General features: G+C 41.0%; 1 protein-coding gene across 1 annotated transcript in view; it reads right to left on the reverse strand.

Annotated features, from left to right (window-relative positions):
- The window catches only part of WDR27 (WD repeat domain 27), a 234,081-nt gene that overhangs the window by 147,264 nt on the left and 66,828 nt on the right, over positions 1 to 19,989 (reverse strand). Inside the window, exons 18-21 of the mRNA XM_075064119.1 lie at positions 17,016 to 17,137; positions 15,532 to 15,665; positions 6,635 to 6,732; positions 5,346 to 5,467 (exon numbers count right to left, since the gene is read on the reverse strand). Coding sequence (XP_074920220.1) covers positions 5,346 to 5,467; positions 6,635 to 6,732; positions 15,532 to 15,665; positions 17,016 to 17,137 — 476 coding nt within the window. The remainder of the gene's footprint in view (positions 1 to 5,345; positions 5,468 to 6,634; positions 6,733 to 15,531; positions 15,666 to 17,015; positions 17,138 to 19,989) is intronic.

The raw sequence follows: 19,989 nt of genomic DNA on the forward strand, positions 1-19,989 counted from the left end.
TTCTCTCTAGCTTGCTTGCATATATATACCTGCCCCTGGAAATTTCCACTACATGCATCTGATGAAGTGGGTATTCACCCACGAAAGCTCATGCTCCAAAACGTCTGTTAGTCTATAAGGTGCCACAGGATTCTTTGCTGCTAGATAAGACAGATATGCATATAGACTCTTGTAGTTTTAAAACCCTTTTTCTCTCAAAGATTTGTTCTGCCTGCAAAATAAACAATAGTTTGGTTGTAAGCAGACTGTTTGTACATCACTGGCCACATACTCACAATGGGAAGAACTTTAGATGCCAGAACTCAGTCTAACTTTCCAAATAAGCCTGGTTGACCCACAGGCTACTTACAAGTTTCAGAGTAGCAGCTGTGTTAGTCTGTATCCGCAAAAAGAACAAGAGTACTTGTGGCACCTTAGAGACTAACATTTATTTGAGCATAAATTTTCTTTCCTGTTCTTTCCACAGGATACCATACCCCAGGTTTAAGAGTGGAAGAATTATGAAAATTCAACCCCAGGGGAAATAAAAGACAAGAGTCCTAATACTTGTACACTCAGACCACAAAGGGCACAGAGGTGCAGCTAGCCCTGTAATCATGACAGCGGACTTCAGAGTTTAAAGAATGATGCTATTTAGCAGACAAATTTCCCTTCATCTGACAGATTCTGGGCCCATCCAGTGTGATTTATGATGCCTGAATTCTCCCTGTAGCAAACATATGAGAGGATAATCTAGTCCTATGTCACTGTTTTTAAATACTATAAAATAAAAAAATCTTGTAAATCCAGATTATGGAGTAACTGTTTATAAAATTTCATTTTAAAATGGTGATTTATGGGAGTGCAAAAAACCAGAAACCATAAAAAACAACTTTAGCACAGAAACAAACAGTTGAATTTATTTAAATCAAATTTGAAAACATTTTTCTCCTCTGACTCTTCCATGTGAAGTTTCAGACCAAGATCAGTTCTTATACTTGTGTTATAAGTAAGGCTGCGAGGCTGTCACGGAAGTTACACATTCCATGACTTTCCACAATCTCCATGACTTCTGCAGTGGCTAGTGCTAGATCAGGGACTGCCCGAGGTCAGCAGCCCCTTGGTCAGCAGCAGCAGTTTGGTTGTGTGGGAGGGGGCTCAAGGCTGGGGCAGAGGATTGGGGTGTGGGGCGGCGCTTACCTGGGGAGGGGCTCCCTGTCTCCCACTTGCATGTCCTTGCAGCTACTAGGCGGAGGGGCCAAGGGGCTCCATGCACTGCCCACACCCGCAGGTGACACCCCCGTAAGTCCCATTGGCTGTGCTTCTCAGCCAATGGGAGGTGCGGAGCTGGCACTTGCTGCGGGAGCAGCGCACAGAGCCCCCCTGACTGCCCCTCCCTTAGGAGCTGCAGGGAAACGCAAATCAGAGCTGGGTGGGGAACCTGCCAGCCCCGCCACGCACACCAGCCAGCACAAGCGGGGGTCCCAGGCCAAGCGCCACCCACTCCCCAATCCTCCAGTACCAGTAGAGGTCAGGGGTTGGGCGCCACCACCTGCCCCACCCCATGGTGCCCTAGCCCAAGTTTTAGTTAGGGGTATATAGTAAAAGTCATGGATAGGTCACGGACATGAATTTTTTTCTACTGCCCGTGACCTGTCCATGACTTTTACTAAATACCCACAACTAGAATGCAGTCTTAGTTATAAGTAATAGAGGAAAACTGGAGGAGTGCGGTTTGTAATAAAATTACTGAAACTATTTCCACTATGGTAACTACATTTGGGCTGTAATGATCCTAAATCCAATAAGCATTATCAAGTCACACAGGAGGAATCCTTGAAAAAATGTTTAATTCATAATATTGACAAACAAACACCAGCTGCACATGGCAGAGAACATGTACTAAACTATTAACTCACAGAACTGAAGGAGGGCTATATTAATTTCAAATTATCTTTGGTTTATTAAATCACTCACTTCTGGAAGAAAATTAAGGAAAAACATGAGTAAACTCTTATTCACAACATTGCTCATGCCTGGTTTTGGTTATCTGACAAAATATTCATAAAGTCATTCAAAATAATGTGTAATGTAGATTTTTCAGTCTGACAATCAAAACAGTTGAAAAAATATACATATATCAAGTGACCACAGCTGAATAGTATTCTAAATGCTGAAGTGTAATACAATAAGATGCTCAATTATAGATTATATAGAAAACTTTGTAGTTTTATAAGGGAATCAAAACTCTTAAAAAAAATAATGAAAAATCCCAAATCCTCTGATCCAACTATAAATCTGAAAGTCCATGTGCTGAAGCATTAATGCAAATGAGAAGTTGGAGCCTAATGTAGAAATAAGCTACTCTATTGCGTGAATTAATATCAGCATCAGTGTGTGACTTGATTGGATTGTGTGGGGGTAGACTGAATGCAGAGTGACTATAATCAACCATTGGAGAATTACGCCAATACCCTACTAAATATACACCCCAAACTTGATTACTTTTATTAGATATGTCTCAGTTATTCCGCATTTCATTATTATAAAAAATTGTTTTAAAAAACAACTTGAGGGAGAGGCATTATTTAAAATATCCTTCCACTAGGAAAAGTATTTCCTAGAAGAAAGAAGAGAGAAAGTAGGGAAAAGAAAATTACCATCTTCTCTCCCCAATTTTGGCTATACATATTGTAAATAAATTTAAAAAAAACACAAACACTTCCTTCTTTTCATGTTCCCAGGACCTGTAAGGTCCCTTTTCTCTTCTCCAGTCTCCATAAACCCAGTTGACTTTCTGGTGCAGTTTGTGATCCAATGACTACTTTCCATTACAAAAACTAAATTGGAAAAAAAGTTTTGTAATGGACAGTGAGGTCTGCAAGTGCCCCAAAAGTGCTGCTGGGCTCACAGTGAGGGAAGAGCAGATGAAGATTAATGTTTCCTTAGTCTCCAAAGCTCTGTTCCCTCACTTACTTGCCTCCATCCACCAACTCCCAACTAAACTTGGTTTCTTAGGACAAGAAACTGAACAAGGCACTAGTTCAGCTCCCACACATACGCAGTTTGCAGACACCTCCACTGACATGTCTGCTTCTGTAGCTATTTCTATTCACAAACAGAGGGATTTTAGCTTGGTTCAAGTTTTGCTTTTAAACATATAACTAAATGTCACTGGGTCATTCTTTCTGCATCACTGGAGGAAGGCCCTCCCCCAAAAGATGGGTTTTGCATTGTTTCCAAATGTCAGGCATATCCAGATTTCTTGTAGTAAGAGGTTCCGCCATCACAGACTACCTGCAATGAAACTGCCACATCTTCCTATCTAGTAGATAGACTAATTGCCTTTGTGTAAGGGCTTTGAAAATGAGGATCAGGCACTTGAACTGAGCCCATAATAGAACAGGGAGCCAGCAGAGCATAGGAGGTATGTGTATATAATCACTTCAGTGTATGTGATGTCTTTGGTGACCAGTGCCAGACAGTTTACTACTGTCTCCTGGGTAAAAGTTCTCCTTTAGCTGAAGGGGTGCTTTTGGCACTGAAGGTCTGTGGTTCGAACCTCAGTGACAACTATTGTATCTGTAGAAGTGGGCAGTTGTGTTTTGTTACAAGAACTCTTCAAAACAACAAAAAGCTTGGACCCAGAGGTAAAAGTAAGCCGGCACGTCCTGGTATGGGGTACTGGCAAGAACCGGTGCGCTGTACCGGGGCGCATGGGTTTCCTCTGGCAGCAATTTAAAGGGCTTGGGGCTCCCACTGACGCTACCCTCCAGGGCCCTTTAAATTGCCACCCGAGCCCCACTGCTGGAGCCCTCGGGTAGCAGCAGCAGGGCCCTGGTGGTGATTTAAAGGGCCAGGGGCTCCCGACTACAACTACTGCAGCAGAGCCCTGCACCCTTTAAAGCTCCGCCAGAGGCCGGGGCCCCAGGATAGCGGAAAGCCGGGACCCCCTCCCATGGTGATTTAAAGGACCTGGGGCTCCGGTGTGGTAGCAGCAGCTGGAGCCCTGGGCCCTTTAAATCACCCCCAGGGCTCTGAGCTGCCTCTGCAGCTGGTAGCTCTGCAGCTGGTAGCTCTGGGGGTGATTTAAAGTGCCCGGGGCTCCCAGCTAGTGCTACCACAGCCCCAGGCCCTTTAAACCCTGATTTAAAGTGCCTGGGGATTTAAAGGCCCTGTCTCTTCTGGTAGAGGCCACACTTCTTCCGGCTGAGGTCCCGTCCCTCCTAAGGGCACTGGAATACCGGTAAGTCCTTTAAGTTATTTTCACCCCTGCTTGGACCTTTAAAAAAGTAATAATCTTCTATTATTTAAGCCAACATTTAGTTGAAGCTTTTAGCTGGCCCAGTATTCACAACAGCAGATTAGTACAGAGAGGAGCAGAGCAGAGACTAAGGCTAAATATACTGCAGAGCTTGCAGCTGCACCACTGTAGCACTACTAGGGCATACTCTCTAAGCCGATGGGAGAGAACTCTCCTGTGGACTTAATAACTCCAGCCCCCGCAAGCTGTGGAGGCTATGTCGGTGGCTGAAACTCTCACACTCACGAAGCCCTCTCCAGACCGGCACTTAGGTTGGTGAAATTTATGTTACTTGAAAGGAGGCTTATTCACTCCCCTGAGTGACATAATTTATACCAACTTAAGCTGTAGTGTGTACATAGCCTAACTCAGTCCTGTGTTGGCAGCAGAAAATTGGAAGGATACTTAGCCCGGGAGGTAGGGAGTACTTTTCATTACAACTAACTGACCACTTTGGCTCGGGGCAGCATAGATTTTAAGGATGCACAAATAATCAGGAAAATGATGGGAAACTCAGACCTATCTTCGCTGCCCTTAGCAAAAGACTATTAATTCAAGTTTTTCCCTCTATCACAAAATCTATCTGGGTCTCATAAAAAAAAAACAATGTAAATGTAATCCATCTGCATTAAAATGTTTTGAAATAAATAGATTTGGAAGACTCTTAAGAAGCTTCATTGAACAGAGTATTGCAAAGCTAAACGACAAAAATCAAATAGGGATAATAGAAAGCTATAAAATTATTGTGATGTCGAAAATGTATTTTGGAGTTTGGTTGCTGTAAATAGCTCATGTTAGACTAGACTATAATGTTACAATCTACCCTGAGTAAGAAAAGGAGCACTGTCGTGCACCTGAGCAGGGCTGAGCATGAAGCAAGAGAATATCTTGCTTACTTCTCTTTGCAGCTAAGTAAAGGCTGTGACGATCTAGCCTTTTGATCTTATTGTACACTAAATACATTGCACAGGAGAGATGGCAAGTTTTTTAAATCACCTAATGTCTTCTGAATGCTCCTTATTGAGTATGTTAATATTAAAAAAAAAATCAATAAAATACCTACCTTATTTTGACAGATCTGGTGGACTGATCTAGAATGAGCATCTGGTATCACTGCTGCACTGCAGCCTGCATTGAGGTCAAAAACTTCTAATGTTCGGTTGCTACCAGCTGCTAGAATAATATCTGTAACCTCTGTGAGTTAAAGTTCAAACAACACAAACAGATCCAATGGAGACAAGAGCAAAAAAAATACCTATGTTTTAACAAGATCTAGTTTATAAATTACATTTATGAATCAAGTATACTAACATTTCCATAACCAGAATACTCGTATGATCAAAAATAAGCACAAATATATACATACTTCAATTGAAACAAACTCCTTAACTATTTCAAACAGCCAGACTCTTACTAGCAAATAGGCCAAAGTATGTCAGCAGCCTGCAAGAAAATTGATTTTTTAAATACAGTACTACGTGTGTGGAATAGGATTATTCACTTGTGTCTTTGCCAAGCATAAAATGGTCATCCTAAATTCTTGCTAATAGGATCTGTAGAATACATCACTATATAGGCATATATAATAGCATCATTTATATAGTATTTTGGGGGAGGGGAAGTTGCCTCCAAACATTTTTAAAACATCAAATTAATTCTCCCAATAGCACAGTGAGGTAGTGAAGTATTGCTATTGCCATTTTACATATGGGAAAGCTGAAGCAGTCATGAAGTGATTTAGGCAAGGTCAGTGTCAGAAATCAGATTATAAGTAAAATATTCCTGAGTCCACATAAAGTAAGGGTAATTAACCAGTGAAATAATTTACCAAGGGTCATGGTGGATTATCAATCACTGACAATTTTTGAATCAAGATTGGATATATTTCTAAAAGATCTGCTCTAAGAATTATTATGGGGAAGTTCTATGGCCTGTGTTATACAGGAGGTCAGATTAGCTGCTCATAGAGGTCCCCTGTGGCCCTGGAATCCGACGTTTTTAAGGCAACAATTCTTTCATAAAAATATAAAATAATTTTTACTGAAAGTATTATTGATTTATTTGGTGGTCATTCCTAGGGATTTCAGTCATGGAGCACGGCCTCACTGTGCTAGTTGCCATATACATATATTATTATAAAACAGTCCCTGCCTCAAAGAATTTACAATTTAAATACATTAATATGCTAGGCTGGAGTTCAACAAGACTACTATGAAACAATTACATTAGTATTATAATTGTAGAAAAAGATACTAGCTATAGAGTTCATGTCAACTTTTTATTTTGAATATTTCCATGCCATTCAGCCTAAAATACTGTACAGAAACAATAATTATCCAGGACCCAGGATACAAGAGTAGAAATCATTTATTGCTGAAAGGCTGGTAATCTCCACAGTAGAAGCCATGGAGAATTTCTGTACTGATTTGCAAATGCTCTTCTGTTTATATCTGCAAAAGATATGAAATTAATGAACTATTTAGCAAAAAGAGTCATAATTTATGCCAAAAGTAAACTTCTAGTGAAACAGCTGGAAGCCAAGATCCCCTTTTTATTACCAGACAAAGCCACAATAATATAAAGGTTCCAGTAAAAAACAATTTAGTTGGAAGACTCACAGTAAGAAAAAACATGTATACATGTAACATAGGCATGAGTACTTTTTGATCTAATGGACTGATGTTCAACTTTCCACCTACTTAAAATAATTCAGCCTTCCATCCAGAAGGTGTTAAGGGTAAATCTTCCAATTATAATGATTATGAAAGTAGAAATATCACCAGGTATGGTGGTGCATTTCATATGCTGTGTATGAAGGAGAAGAGAAAATGGATGAAAAAACAAACAAACCCTACCTTGTTTGACCCCCGGCACGGTACTAGAAATCTATTCTGAAATGTTTTTTAAAAAATTTGGTTGAGGTCTCATAATGTATCCAAATGCAGACTGGGTTAAGACAAAAATTTCAAGTTTTAGCAACAGGCACTCTGTTTGCTCTGCCATGGTTCAGGTAAAGGACTGAGCACAGGTGAATTCAGTACTCCATGAGACAGAGTGGTAAACATGAAACATACCAATTCCATGAGCTGAGTCTGGAGAAACAGGCACAGATACCTTCCGTCCCCAACATGCATGAACAATAGATAAAGGACCTGTTCCAAATCCCACTGAAGTCAATGGGAGTCTTTCCCTTAACTCCAATGAGAATTGGATCAGGATCGAAGAGTAGAATACTCTTTCCCCAACAACTGGAAGGGAAAGCAACAGAAGTTAATTGAAAAGAAAAGAATCCATCCCAAATGAGAGGCCCTAGCACATTCAGGAGGCACTGTGGTCAGACAGAAGAACCGTATATAATTTTTTCCTCTCCACTTTCAGGGACAGAATGCTAGCTTTGCTCTAGAAAGAATGGCTGTGATGGTGTATAGGATTTTGTGGAGCGTTAGCCAGAGCACTGACTGGAGGGATGAGGAGGTTGGAATGACAGACTGCAATTGTGAGGAGTAGAGAAAAGGAAACATTTTAGTGCTTGACTGCAGATGGAAAGGAAGATTATACAAAATGAGGGATGTGACTACGAAAGAGGAAGTGACTTCAGAAAACTGACTGCACTTAGCAGATAGAAAGGATCCACAGGAGCTTAGTATTCCTTGCATAAAGTAAGGGGTATTCTGGAAGTGATATATATTTTATCTGGAACAAAATGTTTTGTGTTTTTATTTAAAAATTTATTCACCTGATAATCCTAGAGCAGGATAAGAATTAATTAAAAGAAGAGAAAACAAGGTTACTCACCTTTGTAACTGTTGTTCTTCGAGATGTGTTGCTCATATCCATTCTAGTAGGTGTGTGCGCGCCGCGTGCACGTTCGTCGGATACTTTTTACCCTAGCAACACTAGGTGGGCCGGCTGGGCGCCCCCTGGAGTGGCGCCGCCATGGCGGCGCCCCCTGGTACGTGGGCCCGCCGCCCTATGGCGGGCTGCCAATTGCGGGGTGCGATATATACCTCGTGGCCGCCTATACCGCTCTCAGTTCCCTTGCCCGCTACTCCGACGAAGGGAAGAGGGCGGGTGTGGAATGGGATAGTGAGCAACAAAATCTCGAAGAAACACGACAGTACAAGGTGAGTAAACACTTGGTTTTCCCTCTCTGCGAAGTGTTTGCTCATATCATTCTAGTAAGGTGATTTCCCACCTACCTAGCGGTGGGGTCGGAGTGAGACGGTTCCGAAGCAGACGCTGTAACCTCGAAGGCGGATCGTCTCGAGAATTGTCGCAACGCAGCGCATAGTGGCGATGTAAAAGTGGCACGGATCGGCCAGGTTAGCCGCCGGCAAATATTCTTGGATGGGGACCTTGGGCCAGGAACCGCCGAAGTAGGCCTGAGCCGATAATGGGCGGTGAGCGACCAAGCGGAACGTGAGCCAATTCGTAGCACGTCCGATATCACGAGGTTACCCATTGTAAATCCTCTTGGGAAGTTACAGGGAGCACCTTCATACGCTCTGAGCCCGGAGCGACACTGCATGCATAACAGGGGGGGGGGGGGGGGGGGGGGGGGGGGGGGGGGGGGTGAGGCGAGCGTCGAAGGTTTAGTTCTGCTGATGGCAAATGCCAGGGCCCGGTCGGACATCTAAGGTGTCTTCGCTGCTGTCCAGCGGCAGGTGTGCGGCTTCGAAAGAAAGGCAGGAATATCTTGGTTAAGAGGAATGGTGAGACGACCTTTGGAAGAAGGGCTGGTGTGGTCTGTGGCTTAGCCTGCCCTTATCTTTGTGACAGATGGTGGTAAGGTGGTCTGACACCACGCACGGAGCTGATCTTCGTCTGGCAGAGTATTAGATACCAGGAGGAACGTCTTCCATGACAGATAAGTAAGGAGCAGGTCGCTAACGCTCAAAAGGGGGCCCATGAGTTAGAGAGTACCAGGTTCAAGAATCGCGCAAGTAGGGAAGGAGCTTAACGGAGGCTAAAGTCTCTCCAAATTCTTTTAAGGAACCGGAAAGATGGGTGTGGTAAACCGTGAAGTACCAGACCTCCAGGATGGAAGTGGAGATTTGGGCCACTATGGACCGCTACAATGGAAGAGAGGCTAGCCCTGCCCTTGAGATAGACAAGTAGTGCCAAGACTACCGAGACGGAACGGCAGTCCCTGGCATGGTGAACTCCGTCACACAGAATGAGAATCGCTTCCATCGGAGACAGGCCCGCGTAGGAGGGTTCTGCTGACTAAAGGCTTGTGTGGACCTCCGCTGAGCACCGACGCTCAGACTCGTTCAACCGACAGGAGCCATGCTTCAGGTGTAGGGATGGGAGGTCTGGGTGACGAACTGCCGACGTCTGTGTTATAGAGGCCGGGTAGAAGGTAGTGATATTGGGGCCCTGTGGACAGGTCCGATGGCAGCATGGTGTACCAATACTGCCTCGGCATGCCGGAGCGACATGAATCATCCTTGCCTTGTCCGTGCGCAGTTTGGCGCAGAGCTGTGGACTAACGGGAAAGTGGGGATAACGCATTACAGAGGCCCTTCGTCCATGGAATGAGCAAGGCTTCCGAGAGGACGCCGGGACGGCCCTGTAGGGAGCAGAACTATCTGACACTTCCTGTTGTCTGGATGGCGAACAGGGTACGGGGAAGCCCACCTCCGAAGACAGAAAACAGGACGTGCAGGACGGAATTAACTATATACAATTCAAGAGAAAACGAGTGAATGCTAGGGAGGTGGAGAACAGATAAGCTGAGCTCCACAGTTCCAACGACTGACACGGGCGGTAAGAAGGAACTGAGGAGCGGTTGGGCCGGCAGGGCTATATATCGGCCGCCATGGCGGCGCCACTCCAGGGGGCGCCCAGCCGGCCCACCTAGTGTTACTAGGGTAAAAAGTATCCGACGAACGTGCACGCGGCGCGCACACGCCTACTAGAATGGATATGAGCAAGCACTCGAAGAAGAAAAAATATTTCTGTTTCAGCATCACAAGTGAGCAGAGGAAATTAAAACTATGTCCAACAGTAAGAACCTCCCACCACTCTGCTCACATTGTGTTTGGTCAAACAGTCACAGAGGTGTAAAGGAGCCCAAAAAGCCCTGGTTGAAGCTTAGGGAGGACACACCTGTTGGAGGCACTGTGGAAGACAGCCAGAAGGCACATCACAAGCACACAATGCTGCAGCCTTTAAGGCAACCTGGGTTGCTGTCATAATTTAAATTGACCTCCCAGGACTGGTCTAAATTATGCCACCATGGTCCTCTCAGAGCAGCCCAGGATTAGGATGACGCAAACATGGCTTAAAGCTTACTGCCACCACATACCCCAGCCTCTTAGGGTATGTCTACACTAGAAACATAAGTTGATCTATATTAGGTCAACTTACAGCCACTGCAGTAATTACTGTGGTGGTGCATCTCCACACTACCCTCCTTGGGTCAGTGGCGCATATCTTCACCAGGAGCATTTCCACTAACCTACAAGGGGCAGTGTGGGGAATTGAGAGCCCAGTCTCTCAGCGGCTCTCTCAGCTTCCTGCTGGAAGCCTGGCTACCCCACAGGCTCCCGGCAGGCTGCCCTCCCCTTCTACTTCCCATTCCCTGCTGGGAGAGGGGTCCAGCTGCCCAGACGTCTCACCCTGACTCCCAGCTGAGAACAGGGTCCATTCTTGTCTGGGTTCCCAGCCAAGAGTCGGGTCCAGCTGCCTGGGCTTCTTGCCCCAGCTCCAACCAGGAGCGGGATCCAGCTACCCAGCTCTCCAGGGGAGTGGGGGACAGCTGGGCTTTAGATGTCCGGCTTTCTTATCACTTTCACATCTCCTGCCAACAGCCAATGTAAGGAATGCAGTATCTACACAGACACTGTATCATCCTAACTACACCAACATAAGCCTTACACCTCTCATGGAGGTGGAATTATGTCAGTGTAGTAGGGCTCTTACATCGGGGGGAGGAAGGCTGTAGTGTAGACACTAACATAATTAGGTCAACATAAGCTGCATTTTGTCAACCTGTGTAGTGTAGACCAGTGGCTCTCAACCTTTCCAGACTACTGTACCCCTTTCAGGAGTCTCATTTGTCTTGCATACTCCCAGTCTCACCTCACTTAAAAACTACTTGCTTACAAAATCAGAAAATAAAAAATACAAAAGTGTCACAGTACACTATTACTGAAAAATGTCATAATTATATGGTAAAAATGAGAAAGTAAAAATCAATTGGAATATAAATATTGTACTTGCATTTCAGTGTATATTTGAGCAGTATATTTCAGCTTTTAGACCAAAATGTTTGATTACATAATAATTCATTTTACAACCTCCTCTCTGCTTCAAACTTTATTTTGGAGATGCCCATGAACACATCATCACATACTATCTGTGGTTAGATGGCAGCCATATTCAAACTAGCCCAGTCAATAACATGATGTTTTATATTTTTAAAGGTATGCATATGATATATCACACACACACACACACACACACACACACACACACACACACACACACACACACACACACACTGAACTCCTTATCTTGTGAAGAGAATTCAGACTAGGGTGTAAAACAGAAAAGCTCTGTGTCTGTGTGCATCACTTCACAGTTTGGCCCATCACTGACATTCAGATATTTCACAACCAAGTCTAACTGAATCTCAGAGTCTTGGTTTGTTAGGTCTCACCCTCAAGCACCTTGGAGAGGGTGGGAGGCCTGTGCTCCACGCACTCATTTCCCTACAGTGAAAAAAGGCACTACAATTCACACCCTCAAAGGCACTTGTGGAGCTCTCTTCTTCCCTAGATCTCTCAGCATGTGACTGGGTCTAGCACTGCTTTGATTAAAACACTGCCATCACTTCTTGGGTGCCGTGTGGTTTACATCATTAGACCCAGCACCCACAGAGTTTTGCTGTTTACTTTTGAATATAACTGTAGGCCCTCTCCATTTTCTGCAGACGTGAAACTCTCAATATTTTTATCAGGTACAGGCCTCCTGGTGATATGATCTGAAATGTCATCAAATGAACATGCAGAGACTTCTTTTGAATGTTCCATTAACTCAAGAGAGATTTTCCTTTCAGTATCTTCTCTTTCATTACCTACATGACTAGTAACAGACCCCTGCATCTCTCTGCGCTAGAGGGATGCATTCTTAGCTATCTCTCTGCATATTCAATTTAGTGACTTGCTTGGCCCTTCTAGTTTTAAATTCTTTCTGTTTGATGTTGCATTATCTACTAGCATGGATGACTGCTTAGATTTTTAACAACTGCATCTTTCAAATACTTTCAGTTTTAGTTGCAGGAAGTCTCTTGCCAATCCAATCAATGGCAATCCATAGTAAACAAATTCACTTGGGGAAAAAAGGAATCCAGGATTAAGCAATCAACTTTACAAAGGCCATGACAAAAGGGAGGATTGGATTTACCAATATTAAGCACTATTACCAAGCTAGTCAGAAATCTGATGTATTGGATAACAACAAACCCTAATAAGCACTGCGCAGAGAGCTAGAACAAGCTTATTTTTGTGCAGTAGAACTCCACGTCATCCCCTGGGTATCCTGTTGAACATAAAACTCTTCTGAAGTACCTGAACTCAACATTTTGCTATTTATCAGCATTTTAAGGACTTTTTTTAGCTTGAAACACTTAGCATGGAATTCTGCCCATCCATGTACAGCATGTGCTGGTACAGCTTGTTTTCAGTGTTGTTGTAATCATGTTGGTCCCAGAATGAGAGAGACAAGGTGGATGAGATAATATCTTTTATTGGATGAACTTCTGTCAAGTTTGTGAAGCTCAAAAGCTTGTCTCTTCCACCAACAGAAGTTGGTCCAGTAAAAGATATTACCTCAGCCACCTTCCCTCTAGTACAGTTTGACATTTTAAAATGTCAGAGAACATGTTCCATAGTTTGTTCACTTATTAGGTACATACTGTTACTATGAATAAGTACTAAAATAATTGATATACAAATTAATAGTTCACAGTCATTTGAATAGTGTTTTTATCTCATTTTGAATTCCTTACATACTGTTGATTCCCTTGTTAAAAAGGTATGTCAGGCTGACTGCAAAATTGGAAAAAAAATGAGTTTTGTCTGCTTCACGTTCTTTAAATGGACTGAATGCACGAAAGGATGTGAAGCATCACAATCTGAAAACAAATTAAAATTAATGGCAGATAGTGAATTTTCACTGCTTTTACCAGTAGTTATGTATGCTGACATGAGGAAATTTAACTAAATGGTAACATGAGAGTGTGTAAAGGAAGTTGTTGATAAAAAGGATGATTTTGCATTTCATCATTTAGATGCAGTAGTCAGGTCATCTGGATTCTACTCTTGTGTGACATTTGCAAAGAAGGCTCTCTGCACCTCACTTCTCACATTTAAAAAATACTTACCCACTTCACAGGGATATTGTGATATTTATTCTTTAACGCTTACAGAACTCTTTGACACCCTTGTTTGGAAGGTCCCACAGAATGGGAAAAAGTATTAAGATTGTTATTACTATTTATTATTGTATTGTCTTTACCTCTAAAAAAATGAGAGAATCCATTGGCCATCCAGACTGCATTACCATGCTCTTCTAATTAATGCTTTAATCCTTCCTTTATGGTTCCTTCTAGACTTGAATCTGATCCAACAAGCATTTTTCCAGACTCAGAGCATGGAGTGAGAGTTGTGAGAAACAAAAGAAGTGACACTATGCTTTATAAAAGTAAAAATGCCAGAAAATGGACTGGAGGGAAGCCATAAAGAAAATGTCAAAGCAAATTAAACTTTTTTAAAATACCTTTTTTTAAAAAACAACAACTGGCCCTCAGAATAATTTTAGGGTTTTTTAATATAATGTCAACAATTTCAAGTTTGTCCTTTTTAGCACTACAAAAAATAACCCAAGGAAACTAATGGCATGGTGCTGGGAGTTGGCTGTTAAGTGATACTGATTTAATGGATACCTGCAGATCAAAAGGAAAATATTTGAACAAAAATAGACATATCTAGCCATTGTACAGTTATCCTACAACATAATTGCTTTGTAGCATCTGAGTAAGTCCACAAAAATACTAAGAAAATCAATTCATTAAATAAGCTTAGAATTAGAAAATAAAGCTGTAGTCATTTGGATCTGAAACATCAGGACTGGAATTTCTATAGCATCTCATTTTAGGACAAAAAAATGGACTTACAAAAGGTAAGTAAGGAGTATTACCCCCATTTTACAGAAAGGCCACAGGGCCAATGAAGTTATGACAGTTTCCCCAATTTAGGAGCTTACGTCCTTACTATTATCTCACAGTAGTAAGCACTATATCCATACTCTTTTGCCCTAATTCTTTCCTATCCCTGCCCCAAAATCTACAGTACCACTATAAATTACCTTAAAGCTTTTTTTTTTTTAAAAAGAGCAGTATGCCTAAATATTTTTTTAAAAGTTTTAAAAAAATAGAAAGGAAAAATAATAGAAAGGAAATTGCAGAATAATGGTGGTATAAAAACCATAAAGATCAAAAGATGAAATTTTAGAATTATACAGATGCACAAAGGTATTGCTGTAAACTAGCAACAGTGAACGGAAAACAGAAACATGTAGTAATGGGAGATTGAGAGGGTGTGAAGTTTCAGTTGTAAATTAAAAGATTAACAGGAAGTCAGTGGCATTTCCGTATAATTGGGTCAGTTCAAGTGAGAGAATGACCTGTAACAGTAGGGAGACTTGGAAAACGGACAAAGAGAAGGCAAGAACTAGAAAAACTAGGTAATGGGGGAGGACTAGGTATATACAGTAGAACAGGCCTACACAGAATGGAGGAAATCAATGCAGAAGTTTCAAGACTAAGAAAACAATATTTGAATTGTATGTGTGACAGAAAGTCAGTGAAAGTGATGGAAGTGATATGGTTGCTTTCCTGCTCTGGCAAATGAATTTTGGCTACCTCTGAAGTTCAGAAAATACTTAGGAAGAGCATAAAAAAGTTAGTTGCAATAACTGTAAAGAGAAGTAATTAAGGCATAAATACATATTTCAGCAGAGGCAACAGAATGTAAGGAGCAGTTTCAGGAGTTTAATGACAACAGTAGTAATAACCTTTGCCTCTGACAATATATTCTTGGGACATGAATTTTGGGACATGATTCATTTTCATTCTGTGATGCCCGGACAAAGCTATATGTAAGATTACTTTTGTTAAAATAAAACAAAGCACCGACTGATACAATACTTCCACTGTTCCATTAATGGAAATGTTTACCAACCGTTTTAGGTCATCCTTGCTCGTGTCAAGATAGTAACTTAACAGATGAAATTCAGCTCCACAACACAGCAATATAAATGTATCTATGTAATAAAACTGTGCAAAGCGTATAGATTTATGGAACATCTCCTTGTCCTGAAATGCAAAGTGAATAATTATTAGTAGAATCTATATAATATATACTATATAATTTTTTCCAGGAAATGTATAGCACTAAGATATAACAGGTTAGCTGAGTAAAGATATGCCTTTTTCGTTCTCAATACTTACTCATCCCAAGGTCTACTTTTTTTTGTTTGTTTGTTTAAATTAGTTGGCACCACGTTAATAACATCTGTATTCAGTTAAATCTAATATAATCTGGTTTAACATATTAAACTTCCAATTTTTTAAATCAGAATTCAGGGATAGACTGAAATTAAACATGGTATTACAGACTAGAGCCAATAAAAGTATGAAGAATTATATAGTGAGTAAAGCCAGAACTTTCAGAAGTTTGGGTGCCTCAATTTTTGGTTATATAACTTGAAACATGCAAGGCCTGACTTGCAAAGGTGCTGTGTACCCATCACTCTCACTGGTGTCAGAGCAGTAAGTACTCAGCAACTCAAAGTCAGACAACATGCCAACTCTCACAAATTTATCCCGAGAGACATGTTTTCTAAGTAAAATTAAGCCTCTCTCATTCTCAGCCATGGCTGGAAAAAAAATCCTGGTGTAGAGCTCTATCACCAAGATCTTAAGTGAGGCTTAATTTTACTTAGAAATGAGTGACAGTCTGCCCCGGGAAGCTGCTCCCCTGCCAGCCTGGGAAGTGGGAGAGGGGACCCCACTACAGCCACCCCAGGCCTGAGGAGGGTGAAGAACCCTAAGAGGACCAGAAGTGAGGCTGAAAGGGCTGAACTATGGCCTGGGAGCTGTATGGGGGCTGAAGTGAAGAGGATGGGGGCTGATGAAGTGAGGAGGCTGTATTGATGGTGGGTTCTGGGCAGATGGGGTGAGTGCTGAGATGGTGAACTGACGCTGGTGGAGCAAGGGGCTTGAACTGATGGGGTGATGATGATGGAGGCTAGGGAACTGACGCAAGAGGGGGCTGGATTAATTGCTGGGCAGGAGAGTGGCTGATGTGGGGGGTGAGAGCTCCTGCAAACAGGGGACAAAATCACTTTATCCAGTACATGTGGGAGAGTGGCAACACTAATTGTCACATGCACACACCCTGGGGATGGACGGGGGAGTTCAAAAATCCAGAGACTAACCTAAAAAAACCAATATCATCTTTTTTTTTTTTTAAAGATCTTTTTGAGGGGGGCCTAATCTGATGTTTTTTGGTGGTCTGACTCATGATTTTTCATCTCTTGAAGTTGGTAATACTGAGTCAAGCACTGTGTGTCCTAAGCTGGGCTCCCAACAAGAGAGCTTTGGTACTGATAATATGCAGAACAGGACCTACTATGTGTCTAACTGACATGTGTTACTCATTACCAGAAACAGGGCAGGTTCTGTATTGCGGACTGACCAGATCCTTAATGTTCTGTCTTCTGATGCAGAAACTAACCACCTCTTGTCATGACTCCAGCCAACAGAGTTAACTGCACCATCATGACCTAACAAAAATAATAATGGAAATATCAGAAAATCTATTTCTCACATTCATCCAGAAATAACATTGATTGGATATAATTATTCAGCATTTTAAAAATAGCTTTTAGATATAGGCTTCAAAAGAGTTTGATTTAAATCAGTAAACATCAATCCTTGCTGATTTTTCTCTCCACCCAAAAACAGATGAAAAATGTCTTTTTTTAATAATCCAAATTCACGTTAAAGTAGTATTGGAAAAATATCTAATTGTTACATTTTATACAACGGGCGCACATTTTGTTGCCAATGCTATCAGGGAATTAGTGAGAAAATAATATAAAATAATACATGTTTTATTCCTGATTTTATTACATAGTTGATTTTTACATGGTCATTCTTATTTACTCAAAATCTGAAACAGTATCTGAATATTTTTTAATTCCTGCAATATCAATGTCAATTAACGCTAAAGAAGAACTTCTGTATAAAAACCACTGTCCATCAAACCTAATGAAAAAATAAAAATGAATCCTTTCAAGCCTCTATATACATTAGCAACAATGGGGCATTTGGAAATCTTTACTTGTGAAATAATGATAAACTAAGCAGAGCAGAGTTTTCGCTTACGGCAAGACTTGGTTATTGTACCAGTTTGATGATTTATCTTTTAGAGATCTACAGACTTCCTTTGCATTTAAAATAAAATACCATTAGGATTTTCAGAAAGCTCATAAAGGTAATTTGTCTTGCAACATAAAATACTTTCTGAAGTTTGCTTCAATTTGTTCCATAAGATCAACAGCAGCTTTATCTGTCTCACTGAAAATCAGGTTTACAATTTTAGCTCTTGATATTAGGTACATTTGTAGAAAATCCTCTGGCCACAAAATATGCATGTGAAGCCAGGTCATATGAAGTAATTGTTTTGGTATGGGTGAGTCAACACATTGTCATATTGTGCAAGGGTTGATTTAAAAAAAAAAAATAGATTTGCTTCAGACATTGGGTTTTCACTGTGATGCGTCTAAAGAGAAAAATGCAAATGAGAAACACTGAATTGCCTGTAAATATACTATTGCAAATATATAATTAATCTTGCAGAATATGTTGCTAAAATAAGAGATTGTACAGTTTGTTTGCTTATAATCAACCCGTTCAAATAGGTAATTTAGCAGTAGATCAGACTAATATTAGTCAAATTGTAGCACAAAACTTCCCCAGAAAACAGAACTGCAATGAACCTTTTTAATGTCAGGTTTCCAAAGTCAGAGAATGCTATTCTCTGATTAATCAGCCTCTATGACCACTTACCCTTAGGACTCACCCCTGTCCCCAGCCAAAGGGTGAACACCACCAAACATACACTACTGAAACCAGAGTATAAGTAGTATGGTTGATTCCCTTTCCTGAACCTTCGCAGTTCCACTAGGACCTGTAAAAGTTTTGCTGATGAAAGGTCCCAGCCTCAAAAGAACGCTAACTCTCCGAGGGTGATACTTCCATTGCCATTTACGGTCTTCAGGCTCTGAATCAGGATCTCTTTTACAAAGTTATCCAAATAATGGAAAGCTTAGACACAAAGGGCCTCCATTTTCAAAATGTTGTGAACCTCATTGTTTGGATGCTTAACGTAAGGTGTTTGGAACCTGATTATCAGAGGTGTTGAGTGTCAAAAATTCCAGCTGAAGTCAATAGGGCTGTTAGGAGGACAGCTGAAAGGAGTAGGTCAAGAAGGCACAGTATCTGTGACCTGGAGAAGTGTGGCATTGGAAGATAGTTGTAAAATGGTTTAGGCACCCTTGCATTTGCCTCAGCCATCTGAAGTGCTACTAGATACTTTGTCAGACAAGGTTTGATTCTATAGAACACAACCCACCACCACCACCACCACCAAGATCAACAATAACAAAAGAACCTTCCTCACCTACAGATAACGGTAGCCCTAAATCTAATTTTGTGAAGTCAATAGAAAGGAGACTTGAGTTTTACCTTCAAGGAAATTTCTTTACTAAAGCATATAGGCAATACTACATCAAAGAAAAGAACCATGAATAGTTAGTTATATGTATCATATTTTAATGGAATTTGACCTGAAGGCAAAATATCCATTTAAATACTATTAAATGGTTTCCAGATTCCAACTCTGAGAAGATGTAGGCCTTACAATGGTACAATTTTATATTTGTATTGCAAGCAATTTGTTATTGTAACCACAAGGAAATAAGTGGCTTCCACTGTAGACACAGTCCTATAGCAGCTGCTAACTATTAAGAAAATATTTCATAAAAGAGATAGTTATTGATTGCAGATCATAGTTTACAAGAGCTATAACTCCTCATCAACAAACAGTTTACGGAAGAAGCAGCCTTTTTAGTTTGGTTTGAGGCTGTTAAAATAAGAGTTAGCTACTATGAAGACAGCAGTTCAAAATTCAGACACACTATACAGAAATCAATTAGTTAATTGATCATTTCTATTTTAGAATATATTTGTCCTGCTAATAATTGCATACAATTCAAAGAAAAATGTTACGTAAAAGCCAATTATCATGTTTTGTTAATCTTATTTCCCTATAAGAAATGTGTTGAATTTCAGTTGACATTTAAAGTTCCTATGCTGCCCCCTCATGCACATCTTTATAATTCAGTCAACTGCAGTTCTTCCTGGAACAGATCTTTATATTACTTTAATCAACCTGTGAAGTTGTACTGTTGCAGCATGTAACAAGAGAAAACTGTAGTTAAGGTTTTCAATGATGAAGTGTGTCAATATAAACTGGTTTATAAATTAAATTATAGTATTCAGTATGTAAACTTTTCAGGTCAAGGACTCATAACATCTTCACCTGTCAACTGCCTAATACTGTATATCTTGA

The sequence above is a fragment of the Chelonoidis abingdonii genome, chromosome 3 (assembly GCF_003597395.2).
Source record: "Chelonoidis abingdonii isolate Lonesome George chromosome 3, CheloAbing_2.0, whole genome shotgun sequence".
Classification (NCBI taxonomy): Eukaryota; Metazoa; Chordata; order Testudines; family Testudinidae; genus Chelonoidis; species Chelonoidis abingdonii.